Source organism: Uloborus diversus, chromosome 4 (genome assembly GCF_026930045.1).
Source record: "Uloborus diversus isolate 005 chromosome 4, Udiv.v.3.1, whole genome shotgun sequence".
Classification (NCBI taxonomy): Eukaryota; Metazoa; Arthropoda; class Arachnida; order Araneae; family Uloboridae; genus Uloborus; species Uloborus diversus.
Genome location: NC_072734.1, coordinates 41740530 through 41761390, shown reverse-complemented (window position 1 = coordinate 41761390; position 20861 = coordinate 41740530). Strand labels below are relative to the sequence as shown.

Genomic DNA, 20861 nt, shown 5'->3' with positions numbered 1-20861 from the left:
TCTGTAGGAGAATGTTGTTTGAAAATCTTAAATTATTATTAAAAATACAACACCTAAATGGGCCTTGGTAAAAATTATCAAAGAATTAATTTACTGTGATAGTTGAGACATTATTAACTACTACAAACAAATAACCAAGAATAAATTCTTGTTAATTAATTTCCTCATAATCATAGCTATGATAAATAAAAAAATAAAAGTAATGTTAAAATCACGCATTCTTGAACATGGAAAATATTTTGCAGTATCTACAAATGAATCACAAGGTCTGATGTACATTACAAAACTTTAAAAGTCAAAGTCAAGTCAAGTAATTTATTTACCTAATGTATCAGTGACAATATTTATAGAAAAAGAAGAAGTAGGTTTTAAAAAAATCATTATGTTTTCTGTTATAGACATTATTTCTTCTGGTTTGATGCATTTAGGAATACTATTTTATTTATCAAAGAAAAAAAAATAATTAAAAGCCTCAGCATGATAATACTCTTTTAACATATTTTCATAATGAAGACTCATAAAAGTTAATGTTTATTGATTCTTCCATCATTCATACATGAGACTTCTTTTATTATATTGTTATACAAAAAAAGTTCTTTGAAAGGTGAAAATTTGGTATTAATTTTTTTTTCAATGAGAGCACTGAGTTACATGAATATTTTCTGTTTTCATAATTTTATATATTTTCTTTTCTTGCTCTGACTGTGCATAGTCTATCGGCGGTGCAAAAAGTGTAGGTATAAGCAAAATTTTATGCCTACTCTAACTGTTCTTGAACTTCTTAAGTTATTTTTTTCTCTTGTTATTTAAATATTAACTTCTATATACACTATGCATTGCTTCAATGGTACATAATCTTTATCCATAAATCGTAAGTAATCAAGTAAATCAGGTAGTAAATGAAGTTTTGGTTGAAATATGCTTTTCGGACTATTTTGAAATGCAAAACACTCAAAAAGAAAATAAATAATTGAATAAATAAACTAGTATGTTGTGGCCATTACAAAACTTTCTTCTATAAATATTTTTTTTTTTTTTTCTGATCCCTCCCCATGCTTGATGAGGAAGCAATATTCCCAACAAAAACAAAATTACACATGCAAAAACTTGACGACCATCCCAATGTCTGAATTATTGCAAAAGCAAAGCAAAGAGCGAAAATTGAAAGTTATTTTAAAAGCCTTGCTTGAATTAATTACAAATATTTTATTTGTTAACAAACATAAGATGGCAACAGTTTAAAATTTTAAATCATTGAGATAATATTTCCGATCATTTCCATACAATTAAAATCACGAGAAATACGCAGACGACAATCTATTACGATTTATCTTTCTTATTGTTGCATTAATAAAGCTATTTTTATTCGAAAAAAAAAAATCAACACCTCTTGGAGCGATTGGCGTAAAAATTGAACCGAAGTCTGTTTACATATGGATTCACATATATTCCAAATTTCAACCAGAACGTAGCACTACTTCTTGAGATAGGGCACTCACAATGGAAAAAAAGAACGGGTGATTGTGCTACCCCCTTTTTAGCTGTTGACACCAAAATAAAATCAGCTTTTATACCCACTAAGGGCTACTTGCCGATAAATTTTTCTTTCATTCCATTCATTATTTCTCGAGATACAGCAGTCACAATTGACGACAAAACACGTTCTATAGCTCAACCCCCGTTTGAGTTATTGACACCAAAATTGAATCAGCACCTGTTCCTGTTAATGGCAACATATGGACAAAATTTTGTTTGATTCCGCCAGTTACTTCCTGAGGAATAGCAAGCACGCGCAACTCAAAAAACCTCCCATTGCTCCACCCCCCTTGGAGGAATTCGCGCCAAAAACCAATGGGCACAAGTTCACATAGCGGCACATATGTGTACCAAATTTCGTTTGATTTCATGTGGTGGTTTTTGCTGTAGAGCGGCCACAAAAAACTGGTCACACACAGATGTGACACATACACACAGACAGACAGACATTTTCCAAAAATAGTCGAAATGGACTCAGTACACCTCAAAACGTTCGAATCCGTCGAAATTCAAAAGTTTGCACGAATCCAATACTTTCTTCTATATATTAGCTATAGAAGAAAGTAAAAAAGAGCTACTTGGATTTTTTTGCCCATGTAACTTTGGAAAAACTTAGTTGGTTTCCCTTATGTATTTATGCACCTAATAGGAAAGCTGCATTGATTTGAAAAAAGAAAAACTATTTAGCAAACTTGCATAACCTTAAAAAGTAGAAGTTTCTGAATTTATTAAATCTGTAATTTATCTATGAAGCTTTGCTAGTTACTTTGCAGCAATTAGATTTTACTCTTTGCAATAATATGTAAAATTCATGGAAACATTTGGGAGAAAACATGAAGTTTTTCAAAAAAAACCATTTTGGAAAAAAACCACATGGTTTTAAAAAAAACAACCACTTGGTTTAAACCAAACGACCCTGCTGTGGGCTTTACCTGTAATGTCCATTTTGCACTGAATGGTATGGCATTTTTTTTTCTTTTTGGTATTTCTTTGATGGTTTCTGATTTTTCCCAGGGATTTTTACTGTGCTATCTTTCTTCAATAACCTCTTTTCCAATCCTGAATATTTTTATGCTTGGCTTAAGTTGTTAGCAAAATCTTTGGCAAATCGAACTGTGTGTTTTTCGATCTTATTCATTATCTTTCGGCACACAAGTCTCTTTCCGGTATTCCTCATGTCGTCAACAACTGCTTTTTCATAAGTAGTTGTAAACTACTTCTAGTCAAAGTTTTTCTTCATACTTTTTGATGAGCAAAAAAGCAATTTTACTATGCACTCAGACCAAGGTTCATTACTCTGTATAATTTCTTTCTTTATGATTTCCAAACTTTGAAATTAAAAAAGAGCTTGTTTTAATTGCTGTATTTATGATCTTTGTGTTTTTAATGTTTGAATAGGGCAAGAGAAGATCTTTAAAATTGGAGGATAGAGATGATAAAGAGTCACTCCCTGGTTTTACAGATTCTGATGATGAGTAAGTACTTACTCTGCTTTTTTTTACTTAACTTATTAATTTTTAGGAATTATCTTTCATTGGGAGATATGATTAGATTTTTCATTTAGACTTTATTTGAAAAAAAAATCAAACTAAATCATTACAACAAATGGGCATGTTTCTAACTTTTAAGTTACTGGTTATCCACATCAAACTTTATCGTTTTTGGGCTTAATAGCATTGTGTGTGCATATTGATGCCTTTATTTTTTTTTATCTTTGTGAACTTCGTAACCCAAATGAAACCTATTAGCTTTATTGAACAGAAGTCATTCTGAGAAGTTTTTTTTTTAAGCATTTTGAAATCGTTATATAATATAATAATAATTAATCATTAATAGTACACAGTATATATAAATTTACATGTATGGTATATATTTAATTTACATTTCAGATTTGGTAATGATTCTGAAAAAAGCTTTAATAAAGATGTTAAGCACAATGAAATTGAAATTGGTGATCGTGTCAAAGTCAAGTACGGAAGAGGAAGAATGCAAAAAGTATATGAAGCTAAAGTTCTAAAAATAGAAATGGAAGGTCAAGAAAAAAGGTTTTATGTTCACTATGCTGGATGGAATATGAGGTAATTTGAATGTATATTTCTTGCAGCTTGGCAATATTTGGTGGTGCACGCTATTTACATTTCTTTGCACGTAACAAAATGTAATAAATTGTGTTTTACTGAATAGAAACTTGATTTGGACAAAGCTAGAAAAATATTTCTTATAGTACAGTTACTCTTAAATTGGCAAATCCAATTTCAGTGAACAGTAAATTGCTGGTTTTCATAGCATATCAACCCCACGTAGAATTTTTGGTTTTATTCCATTTACCAATCTTGATACTTAAATATATAATGGGGATGCACCATATCTCTGGTAACGTTTCGGTATACGGCCGATCTAGTCTAGTTGGAGCATCTAAACCTAGCAAAGTCATAATGCTGTGATTAGGATCTGCGCAACATTCACAATGCTGCCAGGCTAATTTTTTCATCCAAATAGAGTATGAACCCTGTTTCTAATGTTAACAGTAATCGGCAAAATTTAAACTAGAACATATTTTACTTAAAAGGAAAATATTTTATCAGAAAAATAATGACACTGGTTTCCCAGCACCAAATCTTCCCTGCTGTTGCGATAATTAAGTCTTAAAAGGATTCTTTACTTCTATAAATGCACAAGTAAAAATTATGAATTCGTGAAAAAAATTTCAATTTAAGTATTCATTGAAAAATAATTACTTTAGTGGATACTTTATAGTACTTAAATTAATCGAATTATAAATAGGTTGAAGAAAATGTACTTTTCAAAAGGAACAGAGTCACATAGTTCGTAATTGGAATGCATTTTTTATACATTAGATGTGAATTGAAAAAAACTATTTTGAACCAGTTGTGATTAGAATTGACAAATACAGTTTTTATTTATGATTTATAATTATTTTTCTAGTATTTTAATCATTACATAGCATTTTACCATTCACAAGTAAATGCAAAACTTTTGTGAAATAGTATAGATTAAAAATGACTTTTCATGAATTTTAATTAAATTTATTAATTGTAGGTATGATGAATGGGTTCGTAAAAGCTATATTGTTGCAGTTATTAGCAGTAACAAACAAAAAGGCGAAGGCTCTTCTAAGGTGAGTGGCTTTCTTCATCTCTACATAGTATAAAATGAAGTCTCCAAAAAGCGTTTGTGTGTTTGAACTCGCAAAACTTGAGAGCTACCCTGCTGATTTTGCTGAAATTTTCAGTTTGTTCCTTTAAGTCCTGAGAAGGTTTGCAGGCCAGTTCGAAAAAAATTCGATGAATTGTTCTTTTTTTAATTCCAATTTAGGCCCAATTTTCACATAAACTCCCGAGTGTGGGGGTGAAAAATTACTTGCACATATTAATACAGTCGGATCCCGACTTACGCGAGGGATGTGTTCCAAGACCCCTCGCGTAAGTCCGAATTTCGCGTTGTGGAACAACGTATGTTTAGAAAATTTTTATAAGCACCCCAATTATTTCAGGCATGTGTTAACACCCTTCAAATTGTTTCAAACCATTTTTTAGCTATATATTACCGAATGTTTTATAAAGAACTGACTTTTTACTGTATTTTAGAAAACACGTTACTATTTAACATGATTACTCTGTTATGAAGCACAAAATCAATGATCAATTAGATACATGTACTTTAATAGTAGGGTACTTACAGAAAGAACATTACTGCATTATAATAGCACTGAACAGTAGATATCGTAATTTTAATTATAATTTTAAAATTTATGAAGTTTATGCATTGTAGGAACACCACTATTTCTGACCTGGTTTCCATTTTCATGATGTTTGTATTTTGCTCAGACACTACTCTGTGAGCTTCATTATTAAAACTAAGTTCTGAACTTTTTCGGATTTCCTTTTCTTGAACTTTAATTGTACATATCGAACATTAACTCATACCTAATTGGCGTGCTTCCTTCGAGGGTCTTTATAATTGTTTAAGCATCAAGAATCTTTACCCTTTCTTGCATTGTCAGAAACTTTGTTTTTCTTTCCACTTTTGCTAACTTGAGATGAAAGTCCTTGTTTGGAAACCATTCTGTTTTATCAACGTTCATAAGAAGGAAAAAAAACCCATTCAGAATCGGAACGGCAATTTGCATAAACTAAAGCAAAGCGTTATTTAGACTAATACAATGTGTGAACTTCCGCTGTCAGTGATGCTAAAGGGATGACAGTCTATTCACAAAACCAATATTTAGTGCCAACGAAGCCCATTCTAATGCTCCGCTGCTCCTTTCCAAAAAATTTCATGTTGCAAGCAAGTAATTTGCATCAGCAATAAAAAATTCATTACTCATGAAAAACTCGCGTTATAGCCATTTTGAGCAAGTCGGATCGTGTGTAGCGGGATCCGACTGTATTATATATCGTTGGAAAGAGTAGGATTTTCCGCGTTCTTCGTAATTTGTTTCAACTCTCTAACTTAATTACGGCAGGAGTTATTTGCTGATTTGTTGAAATTCTGAAGGAAGCCTCTAAAAGACTATAAGCTACAATCTCATACTATTTCAGACTTCAATGATCAGAGATATCTTTGAAACATTAACTGAAAAGGTATATGTTTTTTGGCCTCTCATAACCTTATTTTTTTTTTTTTTTTGCGTCATTTTTAAAAGTCATTGGATGTCAATTTGTTTCATTTTTGTTTTATAAAAAAAAATGAAAGCAATCTAGTGCATAAATCTTTTTTTTTTTTTTTTTTTTTTGCAGAGAGGGGGGGGGGGAGAGTTTCTTGCATCATTTAAATTATTGAGCATTCAAGCAATTGATTTTTTTTTAACCTGATGTTTGAAAATATATTTTTATTTTTTCCAGAGTCCTTTGCCATCAACTAACGTCAAGAAAATTGACCGAGGTAAACCACCTGGGGTTATGCTAAATACAAAGCCTGTACGCAAGAATTCAACAAGTAGCACAAATTCATCAGTATCATGCTCTCGAGCAACCCGATCAGATAAGAAATCCTTAAGTTCACCACTATCTAGTGGTTTAGAGCCTAAAAAGAGAACTCGAAGGAAGTCTGGTACTACAATTGGCTTGACAGATACATCACAAGATTCAGAAAGTGATGTTGAAGAAGATTTAGATGATGATGACGTAGGAGATGCTGATATTGAAGACAATGCACTGAATCAAAGTGATTGCTGTTTTAAAGAAGAGCTTTTTAGTGATGATGAAGAAAAAGAAAAACTTGAAGATGTAAAACGAGGTGACATAACTGAATTAGAGAAAGCAATTTCTGTCGAAGAAAGTACTGATGATATGAAAGATGAATTTTTGCCTTGTATTTCAAAAGTTGCTGATTCTTTTGAAAATAAGCCTGTTGAAAATGTTTGTAAAACAGAAGAAAATGTAGTGAAAGAACCAGAAAAAGTAAAAGCAGAAATGAAAGACAGTTGTAAGGATAATAGTATTGTTTTATCTAAAGATATAAAGGGCGAACCTGATACTTCTGTACTGTCTGATATTTCTCCAGTCACGATTGCTCCAAAAAATTATTCTGACATCATCAAACCTTCTAAAATCTTATTTCCAGCCTCTGCTGAACAAAAGGAAGTAAAAACTGAAAAGTCATCCATTCTCCCCACTTTAATCAATCCTTTGCCTTCAGTAAAATGTAATATTGATGGAACTGATTCTTCTTCCAAAAATACTTCTTTTAATTCAACTTCCAGTACAGTTACGACTAGTGCAAACCTAATTCCAGTGAAAAATGCTTCAGTTTCGCTTGTTGCACTTCCATCAGTTTTTAAACCTACATCTGCTTCATTAATTTCTTCGAGTATTAAAACTGCATCTCTTTCTTCAACCATTAAAAGTAGCTCCTCGCCAATACCTTCACCTATTATTAAAACTGCATCTTCTTCTCCAAACTCTTCATCAGCCATTAAAAACGCACCTCTTTCTTTATTATCTTCATCGAGTAATAAAATTGCATCTACTCCTTTGATTCCATCTGCAGCCACTAAAGCTACTCCACCAGCTGTTGAGCTTACACCTCCTGTTACTAAAGAAATGTCTTTAAGTACTCACTCTATATCTTCAGCTGTAGTTTCCCCTTCTTTAAAATCTACAACATCTGTTGCTGAACCTTCTACTCCTAGCAAAAGCACTTTGAGTTTTTCCGGTCTACATGGATTGATAGAAAAATGTGCATTTGAAAAGATTGTTGCTCCTGAAAAATCAGCCATGGAAAATCTGAGCAAAATTGTTTCAACTGAAAGTGCTACTCCAAGTTTCATTTCAAAGTCTAATATACTGTTCGACTCAAAGTTAAAATCGTCCTCTAATTTATTTAAGTGTGAACGATCAATTCCATCTGGTTTTATTCCTGTTTTGAATGCTCCACAAAAGTTGGATTTTGGGAAAAAAGAAAACTTAGGAGCTCCAATAGTTGCTCCAAATATATTTTGTCCTGTTAAGCCGTCAAATGTTGTGACACAAAGTAAAGAAATGAAAGAAGAAGGATTAGAGAAAAAAGTTGTAAAGAAAGATTCAACTGATGACAAAATTCCTGCTAAGCAAAAAGATGACTTTTTCCCCAAATTTTTGGAAAATAAGCCTGCAGTTCCTTCTTTATTACCTTTTAAAACTGGCACTTTGAGTCCTGCAAAATTTAGTTGCAGTCCATCTCAAAATGAGAATAAGCCTAAAGATACTTTTGATTTACTAGTCGAAAGTAGTAGTGGATTTTCATCTAAAGAACCTAAAAATGTTGTGAATATTTCTGATAATGTTTTCTCGCTTTCATTTTCTAATCCAAGCCCTAAAGAAACTCTTGAACAGCCATTCAAACTTTCAACCTCATCTGAAAATCCATTTTGCATCAAACCCAAATCAACAGATACTGTTGATTTAAGCAAAACTATACCAAGCATTTTGGAAAGATTAAAGAAAGATGTTGCTGGACAAAAAATTACTGATTCTCCTCCACCACAAAAGGAAGAACTTAATTTTGACTTTCTTAGAGGATCTCAAGATTCTTCCAAGTGTTTGTCGAGATCAGACTCATCTAACTCTTTGAGGATATGTGAAGATATGAGTGATACAAACGATTCTAATACAGATTTGAAAGATGTAATAATTAGTGAGAAATGTGATGTTTCTAATGAAGTGACTTCCAAAGCTGAATTATCAGTCAAGAATTCTAAAGAGACCAGTTCTGTCAAGAAATCAGATACTGTTCCTGCGTTAAATTTATCACCAGTTGCAGAAGAAAGTAATAGTACCAAATCTGAGGATCCCAAACCTAATCAAAAAACTTCAGTTATCACGCCATTGCCCCCTCAATGCTCTGATTCAATTATTAAGGAGGAAAATGATCTTTCTAAGGAATGCGTTTCTGATACAAATGTTGCATCTGACAGTTTTGAAACAAAAAGCATGCCAGAATTTCCAAAAACTGAAGAAGTTGAAAAGGATATTCATTCAACTGAAAGTAATAGTAGCACTAGTAAATCAGAAATTGAAAAAATGGCTCCAGGTTTTTCGTCCAAGGCAGCTGAAGCATCTGTAAAAGCCTCTGAAAGTATTTCGCCACTCTTTCCGTCTGATGTAGCAGAAGTTGAAAAATCAAACACTGATCCTAAAGAAAATCAAAATTCACTCTTTGATGATTTGTTAAAGATAAAGTGTTCAAGCAGTTTTACTCAGAACAGTGTCATAATGCGTACTCCAGAAACTACAAAAATAACCAGTTCTGAACCTGTTGAAAATGATGTGAAAAATGATGCGAAAGATACAATTGAAAGTACTGATGCTACCACTACTAACGAAGATTCTCTTGCAGCAAATGAATCTTCTATTCTACCAAAAGAACCACTTACATCATCTGAATCGACTTCTTCACCAGAAAAAAGTACTTCTGATAAGGTAATGGATGTGTGTTCAGATTCTAATGTGATACCTGAAAGCAAATTAACATGTGAAGATAATCTTAGTAATATTGAAGACGGAAGTCATTCTTTGATATCTAAGAAAGAAAGTAAAAGAAAAAAGTTAAGTAAGAAATTAGTCAAAAAATTTGGAAACTTCGATGATGACAAAGACTGTAAAGGAAAAGAAGGTAAAAGTAAATCTAAGAAGAAATCAAAATTTGATGAGGATATGGACAAAAACAAGGATTTAGATAAAATCAGAGCTAAGAAACTGAAGAAAAACAAAAATAAGAAGCGTTTTGCCAAGCATGAAGACCAGCTCGGTGAGCATTCTAAAAAAGCAGAATTTAGTGATGAATTTAGAGATTCAAGTTATGAAAAAATAAAACGGAAAGAAAAAAGGAAAGGGGACAAGAAGATGATGAAATCAGAGTTTGACTCTAAGGGAGAACTGGTCAAAAAGAAAAAGGGAAAGAAAAACCGTGACAAATTCGGCAATGATAGGAAAGACTTTTCCGAGAAAAAAACAAAAAAGAAGAGGAAGATACATTTAGAAGATAATCAGGATACAGACTCTGAAAAAGACACTGTACCTAAAATGCTTGATAAGAAGAAAAAGAAAGATAGGAAAAAGTTTAAAGCTAAGGAGTGTTCCTCTTCGGATGATGCAACAGATAAGTTTTTCGGTGAGCAAAGTAAGGACTTAAATACCCTTTCATCTCGTCCCGAGAATTTGTTGAGGCAAGAATCAAAGAGTGACGACCCAGATATGTCATTTCTCTTATGCGAAGAGAAAGTGCCTGCAAGTCCTGTTGATATCAGCAATTTAGGTGATGACACTTCTGGCTCGTCAAGTGTTGAAGGAAATAGACTCAATGAAATGGAGCGGCTTCCCTTGGCTAATGTGTATCCTTGCATTGATCATATTGAAACTTCCGATCCTGTAAATAAGCATAGCATAGTCACCAGTGCTGTTTTAGATAATACTCCACCGACAACACCATCAAGCACTGAATCACTTCTTTCTAGTTCTCCTTCTCATGAGAGAGATTCATTTTCCATGAACTATCCTGAGAGTACTCAGTCTGGTCGTGAATCTTGTGAAGGTGATTCTGACATATTCCGAGTGAATGCTAATAGAACTGTTATGCGTGGAAGTGAAGAATACCGGGCTGCTGCTACTTTGGCTTTTGCCGTATGCAAGTCGGTTTCGGAAAGGCCGCCAAAGGAAGACATTTGTCAGAATTTCCCTAAAAGGCCTAAAGTCGAGCCTGATGATCATATGTCTTCGAAAAGGAAAAAGAAAAGTAAAAGAATGAGAAGGACTTCAGAATCGGCAAAATCACCCAGGCACAAATCATCTTTCTCAAGAATGCCTAAAAGTAAGTTTTTTTGTTTTTTAATGTTCTTTTATTATGCTTTTGCAATCTATCTTAACACAACCTATACTGTACTCATTCCTTGTTTTAATTAGTTTGGTTTAATGATCATTCACCTTTGTCACAAATTGTTTATGCCAAGACCTTCTTCTTAGTTAAAAAATACATTCCTAACTATCAAAACTCTTGTCTTCAGAGGAACTTAAAACTTATTTGTCATGCAGTGTCATTTACTGTTGAAAATCTTTTTTTTTTTTACCTTTATATTTTCTGCAAACTGTACGATTTTAAAGTTTAATTTCTGTGGAAATACATTTTATATTGTGATGAGCTCAAATCACAGTCCTGTCATGAACAAGAGCTGGTAATTTTTTTTTTTTTTTTCCAATTCTGCAGCTTATCTCGGATTTATTTTTATTTCTATTATAAAACTATTGTACGATGAGATTTTATCAATGATGTTATCGCACGGATGACTAATTTAATTAGTGTCCTTTTGAGTTTCAGAGTGTAATTGGAGTCCTTTGCAGAAAACAATACCTGTTGTTGAAATTATTTCTTTTTATTTCCTCCATGGTGATAAAATACAATGATATCCTTGGCGAGCTATTTACATATGAAATATGAAATTGCAAAATAAGTTCTCTCGAAGCACAGATAATTTAGTAAAACATGCAAAACCAGTATTTGTAATATGACAAAGGAAGAGTCATTTATGTAATCGAAGTTTCAGTCTTAAGGTTTGCAGATAAAGTTTACAATTATAAAATGCCTAATCGAGAGCATGACGACAAACAGCCGACTTGGCTGACCATGAAAAATACGGCGCCTTAAAAGAGAGAGAGAAAGACTGAGCTACCGAAGCAACATATATAGTCAGCCAGAGACATTTACATGGATTTCAAGACATGCATTTGATAGGCGCATTTCCCGATGTTAGAACGGCGGCCAATCAATGAAAAAAGAACTTCGTCATTTCATGACGTAAGGCACACACGTGTCTAAGATCAGAAAATATGTTACAAACATTAAAATTAGCATTTGTGACTTTGCAGGATAAAAGAAAATAGGGATTTAATTAAAGCCAAATATATCAAAATAAACGTAAATAATTGATAATATTATTTGGAATTCCCAACAAAACTTATTTTGTGTTACTGATACACAAAATCCCAAAAGTAGCAATAGTTTTTGGCATCAAGAAATGGGAGAAACTAATATTAGCTTGCCTTAATATTTTTGTTCATTATTTCTGCATTTTTGTTAAGCATGGGGTCGAAAAACCTCAAAATTTTAACTATTGCATGCATACACCTAGGCTTCACATATAATTAGTCTGGTACTCATAAAATAAGATATATAAAAATTGAAGAGACTAATAGGCAGGGGCGTAACTAGGTCCTTTTCGAGCAGGGGCAAGACCTCGTTTCAGCGCCCCTCCCCCCTCCCCATAAAATAAATATCAAAAAGTTATTATTTTGAATATATAAATTTAAATTAAGCAGTGATAAGGAGGCCACATGTGTTGATAAGCTTATAAATGCGACTTTTACGTAGTTATATTTTTATAGTTTTATCACTAGATTTCTTTTTTAAAATTTCGATAGTGGGTAAAAAGAATTAAATATTTCATTTATTATTTTCATACAAAGTTTTTCAAGGAAAACTATTTTGTATTTTCACAAGAGAATAATTAACAACTTGTTGTATTATTATTTTTTATCAGGTGGCTCTGCTCCTGCTCGCTGAGGCATACCAACCCCCGAAGATTGCTTCGCAACCTTATTTGATTCGCGAAGATTTAAATCGTCTGTCAGAAAGAATCAGATTGAAACACACGTTTCGAGTTCCGTTTCGAACAAAATGAAAATTCCCCTCTCCCTCCCATTGAAAATAGAGTTTAAGTGAAGAGCTAATTTTTTGAGCACAATCCCACTCCTACTCAAAAATATAAAGATAATTTGATTGAAATATGCATAAATGAGATGATATTTGACAAAAAAAAAAAAAAATCGCTTTGAAGAGCATTTTCCCTCGTTCCAAATAAACTTGAACCAACTTCCACAGCTATAGGCGCTTGTACTAAAGGGGCTCCTGAGCATTGCAAAACGGCACTTTTGTACGTTTGAAAAACTGCTTTTAAGTCCGTGGTCTCTAATAATATATTTTGCTCTTTAGCTCCGGACTGAACAAAGGACTTTTCGTTAAAATAGAAACCCTTATACCTGCTGTTCTAATTTGTTGATAAAATTGTTACAAGCTTTATTTGATGCAGAAAAAATATTTTTGGAACAACATGAAATATTAAGGGATGTGAGAAATCTTTCATCCTTTGAAAGGCAATTTATGTGAAATTTTAGCTTAAAAAATTAATTACAAAAAAAACTAATTAGAAATTTAAAGTAAACAACCCCAGGTTCAAATCCTTTGGGCTCGAAGTAATTTTGCACAAAATTTTAAGGCTAGGTGATCTGAGGTCTCCTGGACGCAGGCCCACCACAGGCATCTTTTCACAATTTCTTTGACGTTACTTTTTTTTTAATGTATCGAGATGTGAATTTGAAATTACCACTTTAAATGAAAACAATAAAACAAAAATGTTTTCATTTATTTATTTTTGAATATTTATATTATACTACTGTGAAGAAATTTGCAAGAAAAATAACAGTTTTCAACAATATACCGCAATAACGTGTGAAAAAATTTTTACTCCGATGAAAAATTTAGTGGGCTTTTTGTTTTTGTTTCTCACGTGAAATTAATTGAATATTGCTGCTACTTAGTATATAGATTTTAATTCGACAACTTACAATAGCTCGAGTGGGGTTGTTTCCAAAATTTTAAAAGTATTTTTTTCTGAAAGAACATGCTTAAAAACATAGGATCTGACCATTTTTTGATACATTTGTTTACATTTAATATTTTAAAGAACTTGCTTAAATCGGAGCGCTTTTATTATTTACGGCATCTGCGGAGGACATCACAAATGAAGAAATGCTATTCAGTGTTGCCATTCACAGTGCAAAATATTTAATTTGCATCTTTACTCACGTGTATTGGCAACGGTATGGTTGATAGCAAGCGTAGAGTGCAATTTTAATTTGCTGCCTAATTATCATAATGTGGAAACGTAGTGGAAAGATGCGGCAAAGTGCATCATTTGTGACATCAAGACTACGCCCTGTTTGAAAAATCGGACATTTTAAAAAATTAATTTAAAAAAAACTGTTGGGGAAAATGAAAGTATTTTCTGGGTCCATGTTATTTTTTTGCTCATTCTATCCATTTCAGTGACTAAAAGTAGTACTTTTGACTGAAGGAAAACATCCCATTGAACAGATTGTCTTATTTAAACATTACCTTGAAAACTTTATATGCAACACATTTTAAATTGTCGCAATCTGTATAATTAAATATTAATTATTACAAGAGCTAATTTTTATAAAGGACGCACGTTCTCCACCTCTGGTATTTAGTTATAGATCTGAAAAACATTTTTTAGAAAAAGATACCTAATGTGCTTCATATCAAAACTCTATTAACCTTTAAAAAAAAACACAAATTTTAAACATATTAACATTACATGTTTTCAGTGAGTTTCTTTTCTGGTTATTTCCATTAACAGTACAACCTTATTTATCTGGACTAACTTGGACTGAAGTCAATTTGAATAAACGAAAATCCGGATAGTACGGATAATAAGCAATAACTAATTCGCAAATAAGAAGACTTATCTTTTATTAGCAGGGAAAACCGATCTTTTGCAGCAAAAGTACATAGAATTGTTACTCGCAAATACTTGTTCATTGATAGTTCAGCTGGCAGTGGTGTCAGGCTGACACTCCAAATACGTCACATAGTTCATTAGATGACCATAATTGGTTGCACGACCTATATATAGCAGTTGTGTATTTAATCAAAATAATTGAATATTTGGTACATTTATAGTTTCGTTCTTACTATCATTAATTTAGAATTATCATTTTAGTGAATATATTTTCTAACTCTACAAATTTGATCCAGATAAGCCGGACGTCTGGATAAACGGGAGCCAGATAAATGAGGTTCTACTGTAAATATAAATATGCATCAAAAGTACCGAAGCAAAATTTGAGAGGTGTAAAAAATAGTTTATTTCTAACACATTATATTAATTGAAGTAGATGATTTAAGCATATATAAAATATTGTCTTATTAAATATTGTCATATTTAAATATTGTATATTATTTGAAACTAAGTCTAAAATTTCTTGGGGTAGACAAGCTCTCGTCATTGTAAATGAGAGGAAAACATCATGTTGGCAGTTTTATGACGTTTAATTGTATAAAAATGACATTTGAGCATTTCCGCTGTTTTGTACTTCTTGTAGCTTTGCTCCTATATTCCTCTTCCGAGAGGGAGGTTCTTTAAATAAGATATAACAAATACTAGTCACTCTAAGAAAATACTTTCATGCTATTTACTGCGCCATCCTCGCTCTCTTTCGGTCTATCTTTACCGCTCTTTATCCCATTAAACCATTCAAGCTTTCTGCCTGCGCCCGCACTGAGAGTGTTTTCTTTTTTTTTTTTTTTGGACTTCTAATAATTTGATCTTTTTTTTACAAATATTAATTTGAGCATTTACTTTGTCAGTTTAGCGCCCCTAAAATCTGGCGCCCGGGGCACAAGCCCCGTCTGCCCCCTCTAGTTACGTCCCTGCTAATAGGAACCTTAATAGTCACATGTTGTGACTGGTTCTATATTTTATTTCATTCCAAAAAACACCTTTTAATTGGTAGCTAAATGCAAGTGATTGTTTTTAGATATAGGAAATGATACATGGCAAGTTTAAGTACTAGTGGTCTTACGTTAAAAAACATATCTCGCACGTTTTTTCTTACAAATTTTACTGAATATATCTCCATTATTGATAGTAAACGTATCTCTAAATACCCGCCCCCCCCCCCCTAAAAAACCACAAAATAAATCACTTTATTCCTATATCACAGCAAAAATAGTCATCACCATCAAAATTTATACAGTGACATCTCACTTATACGTGACCAAAAGGGCCACTGAAATTTTCGGGCATAAGTAAAAACCCTAAAAATGAACTTGCATGTAATAAGATAACATCAATTAAAATAATGCTAATAGTACACTAGTAATACTAATGAATAAATATGCACATAATTTCCGTTTATACATTGCAATTTCATAAAAATGTAAAATTTAAAGTTGTACATTTTGTCATTTTTATACACTGTACAGTACGTAAGCGAATTCCCCAAAACCTAATAAATGTCACAAACCAAAGCTATAGTCTACGAGAATGCAAAAGATCTTCGATAGGCTACGTAAATGCGTACCGCTTGACCGCTACTTTTAGTGACGTCAACCTTTTCGTATGTAACCTGTTCTCCCCTCTTGATGTCAGCCACAAGACTAATTCACCCCCATTTGCACACTTGTGCGAAAAAGAACGCGTTCTTAAAAGAATCCGCATAATGGAATAAAAGCGTGTGAATACATTCCAAGAGACACAACAAGAAGGGTACAAATCTTCCTATAAGCAAAGTGTGAGTACGTAATTTAACCAAAACTTGAATTTTTTTATTGCGCATCAGTGAAAGGTGCATATTAGGTTTTGCATATAAATGAACAAGAGTTAACATTATTTTTCTATATCACTGGCCGGCCCTGTGAAAAAACGCGCAAAAGTGAAAAACGTATAACAGAGTCGCGTATAAGCGAGAGATCACTTTATTGCTTTTGTCATAGTTCTCATTACCATCCAGATAAATTAAACTCTTGCATTTGTCGGAACTTTTCAACACTTAACTCTTTAGGGATGCAATTTCATACTGCAATGAAAAATCCAGACTTCAATCAATTGTAATGATGATTTTGCCTGCAATGTTTTAAAGGGAAATAATTAAGGCTACACCATTAGGACCCACACCCTAACATAGCAGGGATGAAAATCTTCCGCGGATCAGCGATTTTCTACTTTTTGTATTTTTTCTTTTATTTCCGCAGTTTTTAGGTTTTAAAAACCAATTTTCAAAGACGTCATCTGTCTCGTCATCAGTGAGACGACGTGAAACGATATAGGGAGATATCAGAATTTTGCCTAATCGATGTAAGAAAATATCAATGTTAAACAATATAACGGCACAGTATCGTTTACATATCTAATTTGTGTGCTGTGGGAAATCGAAACTGATAAAAAGAATTGAAATATCTGTTAAAATCTTAAATACATGCAAGCTTTTTTTATATGCTATCATTTCTACAAATAAAAAAGAATGAAACATTTTTTTTTTTAATATTTAAAAGACAGCGTAATATAAATATATATGTATAGTTTTGCGTAATATTAAAAATAAAAATCCAAATTTTAAGCCGTGCAATTTTTCCTTTTTTTACTCCTGACATAGCACTTTATTTTCCAGAAGATAAGCATGGGTAGTATTTGAGATTCAACATGCAGTAAATTTTTTTTCATTCATTTACATTTTGCGCACATTTCAGTAAAGTTTGACACCTAAAATAATGTCCCCCCCCCTTTATGAAAAACTATTTGAACAACTAATTTGTTGATGTATTTATTCATAAGATAGACTTCAACTTTGATAGCATTGAACAATATTAATTTTGATGCATATTTAAATGATGAGCTGTCATAAGCATATCCTGCATGTAAATATATGCTTATTATGTATCTCAATAGTCAAAATTATTATTTAAAATTGATGATAAATCTTAAGCTAAATTTGACAAACAACAAATAAAAAATGCAGTAGTAGAACAGTTCTATTTATTTTTGTTGTTTTTGTGCATACGAGCTTTTCAAAAGCAATTTTAATAATCCATTTTAGTGTTACACAAATTGGTAAATCAGTATATTTTAAGTTCGATTATGTTGTAAGTAAAATAAGTAATTGTTGAATACTCTTTTTGTGTATTTTCTGAAAATAATTGCATTCAGCTGTCCATTGCAAGTTTTTAGTATACCTGCCCATAACTAAGCAAGTATTCCAATTTGTGCCAGAAAAAAATGCAACCCATTGTTGAAAAATAATGAAAATTTTAAAACTATTAAAGTGCAATTTCTAAGTTCTAAGACGGTAGCTTTTTTCTACGAACTAGAACTGCAACATTAAAGTTCAACAACAATCCAAATTTAAAAGGGAAAAAAAACCCTTTACCATGCCTATAACAAATCATTTACAATATATAAGAGATTAAATAAACAAATATAATATTTTTCATTGATAAAATATAAAATAGTTCTTGAAAAATAAAATTTTTCTTTCAGTTGAGAACTGCGAGGACTCATCTGGTGCCTCTCCGGCTACTTCAAATTCACCCCCATATGGAAGTACCTCCAACATAAACTTCACTCGATGTTCACCAAGTAGGCTATCTGTAGTAGATGGGATGTCCAGATACAATTTCTATGTTCCTCTTCGTAAGTACCAGAAAAGGACTTTTATTCTGAAATTGCATATCTTGAAGCTCTGTCTTAGGTTTTAGTAAGAAATTGGTCATGTAACTAAATACCAAATGCACAGGGGAGAGGGGCACTCAAAAATAACCAAACTTGTGCTCTAAAAAGTTCACTTATGGAGATTTTTACATTTTTTCAGTCTCCTTTAACTCTTCTTCTCTTCAACTTTGGTGTTTTGTGCTCAGTGGAAAGCAGATCAAGTCTGTAAGATGTTACAGAAATAAGTTTTGGAAGTTTTACAAGTAAAAATGAACTTATTTCTCTCATAATTTAGAGTGGAAAGATTGCATTTTCCTCGTATGTGCTAATGCAAAATGAATAAATGCTTTTAAAAAAATTTAAACAATCAAACCAAGGAATCCGTTTAATGTATATTTCCTACGAAGGAAGATCTTCCTGCTGAAGTTTGTTTAAAGCAAATCCACCTGATAATATGAGGATTTATATACCAACCAATTTTTCACCAAAATTTGCAATGTTAACATATTTTTAATTGCCTTCAGGACAGTAATTTTATTGCTAAAAATACCCAAGCTTTGCCTTCAATTCACGAGTCGAATCGCAAGGGCCTAGTTTAAGTGTAAGCTGGAGAAGCAGTCTTTGGAACCCCCACGCTTGCTTTCACTTTCATTGTGTTTAAAGACTGAATTACTGAATATATCTGTTTGGTGGATTATTTTTATTTTTATAGAAGGCTTTAATGTTGCATTTTTAATCTCAATATTCTAAAAGATTGGCAATATCTAAAACTGTATAGCAGTCCCAGAGAACTTCTATTACTTTCTAAAAGTTGATAGATTTATTTGACCGATTTTTTTTCACATGTTAATGGGACTTTTAGTGTTTATTTAGTTGGAAGATTATTTTGCATTTTTATAGATTTTTCAGACTTGTTTAATGGCGTATTTTGTTTAAATGCCCATTAAAAAGACAAAATAATTCGTGGTATCGCGAATTAGGGTTCCACTGTTTCTTCAGCAATGCGTGAGAACATTCTGCAAGAGTAATTTTTAACTTGAATTGTATTTTAAAATAATATTTTTATTGTATGTACAGTCTTTAGAAATACAGTAGGGTCTCGAAAATCTGAGTTAATCGGGGCTCATATCACGTCGGATTATTAAAAACTCAGATTATCCAGAAAATTCTTCCAGATTGAAAATTGACACTATTCAGATGACATAAGGAGGAACACGTTTTACTTCCTTGTGCAAAAAAAAAAAAAGTTTTCTTTATGAAAAAGTTATTATTCAAATTTCAACATAAATTTACACTTTAATTGTCTAAACGAATTATAACTTTAGTTTTTCACAATATTAGTGCGTATTTATGTGCGCACAGTTTTAAGCCATCAAAACATGCATTTTGACTGCCCCGGATACCATTTCGACGAGTTTTCTGTACCTATCAGAGTGCGTATGTATCTTGCATAGTACAAAAACTGTTGTGAAAGTTTTAAATTTCATTTCTGAAACTCGCCTGGCGTCAAGTTGTGCACCTCCTTTTTTTTATTGCAATCAAGATACTCCAAAAGAGATGTTAACACGTTCTTTGTCACAAATCAATGTCAATTTTTCGTATCAAGTTATTATCTCCAAGGCATCTTTCAATACATATCTTGCAGTCGTGATAGACATTTTATATTTCATGAATATTTCGTGCCTCTTTGGAAGTTGTTGAAACAAACTTCTCGATGTCTTTTCATTATTTACTGTTGGTAGTTAATTAGTTTTACAGAAGCAAAATTTCTATTTTAAGATTTTAATGAAAATATTTTTTTAGCGATTAAAAAAATTAAATTTAAAATATAAATGAAGCACCTCGGATTAAGCGGAGCCTCGAACTTTCAAGTCTCTACTGTAATAAAAAATTCTTTTAATTTACTGTTTTTTTTTTTTTTTTTGTTTTTTTTTTTTCATTTTTCATTTTATTCCCCTAAAGCTCTATTTTAAAATATTCTCCAACATATTATTACTAAGCATTTTCCACAGCTAGTAATGTGGTATTACTTTTACAGAAGTAAGTAAGTAAAGCATTTTGCATATAATTTTAGGAAACAAACTTATAGTTCCTGTGTGAGCTCCAAATTTTCGCATCCCAATTTTCATTTTTGTGTCATTTAAATATATATACATGTTATGATGTGTGTATGTTCTGTGTATGGATATTTATAAATATTTTATTTACTTATAGATGATAAAGATCCCGAGAAAAGGATAGCTGTGATCCAAGAAAAAATGGCAGAGTTGAGGAAAGAATACATGGCTCTTAGAGCAAAAGTCATTGCAATAGACCACAAAAGAAGAAAAGCACGAAAAAGAATCAGAGAAGCAGGTATGCAATAAAACATATTAGTATAATGGATAAATATTATATTGCTGATCAAAAATTTGAAAAACATGTCAGTTGTTGAACAAATGGTTCTTAGTATTTTTAATAAAATAAATAAACTTAACTATCTTTATAAATATTTTGGAGAAAATATGTGGTACACATGGCAAAAATGTAACATAAGGCTGAAAAA

At 32.0% G+C, this 20861-nt stretch overlaps 1 protein-coding gene across 1 annotated transcript in view; it reads left to right on the top strand.

Annotated features, from left to right (window-relative positions):
- LOC129219981 (AT-rich interactive domain-containing protein 4B-like) overlaps nt 1–20861 on the top strand; it is a 46018-nt gene that overhangs the window by 23304 nt on the left and 1853 nt on the right. The window contains exons 15-20 of the mRNA XM_054854303.1: nt 2935–3011; nt 3426–3614; nt 4597–4675; nt 6402–10845; nt 18146–18298; nt 20531–20671. Coding sequence (XP_054710278.1) covers nt 2935–3011; nt 3426–3614; nt 4597–4675; nt 6402–10845; nt 18146–18298; nt 20531–20671 — 5083 coding nt within the window. The remainder of the gene's footprint in view (nt 1–2934; nt 3012–3425; nt 3615–4596; nt 4676–6401; nt 10846–18145; nt 18299–20530; nt 20672–20861) is intronic.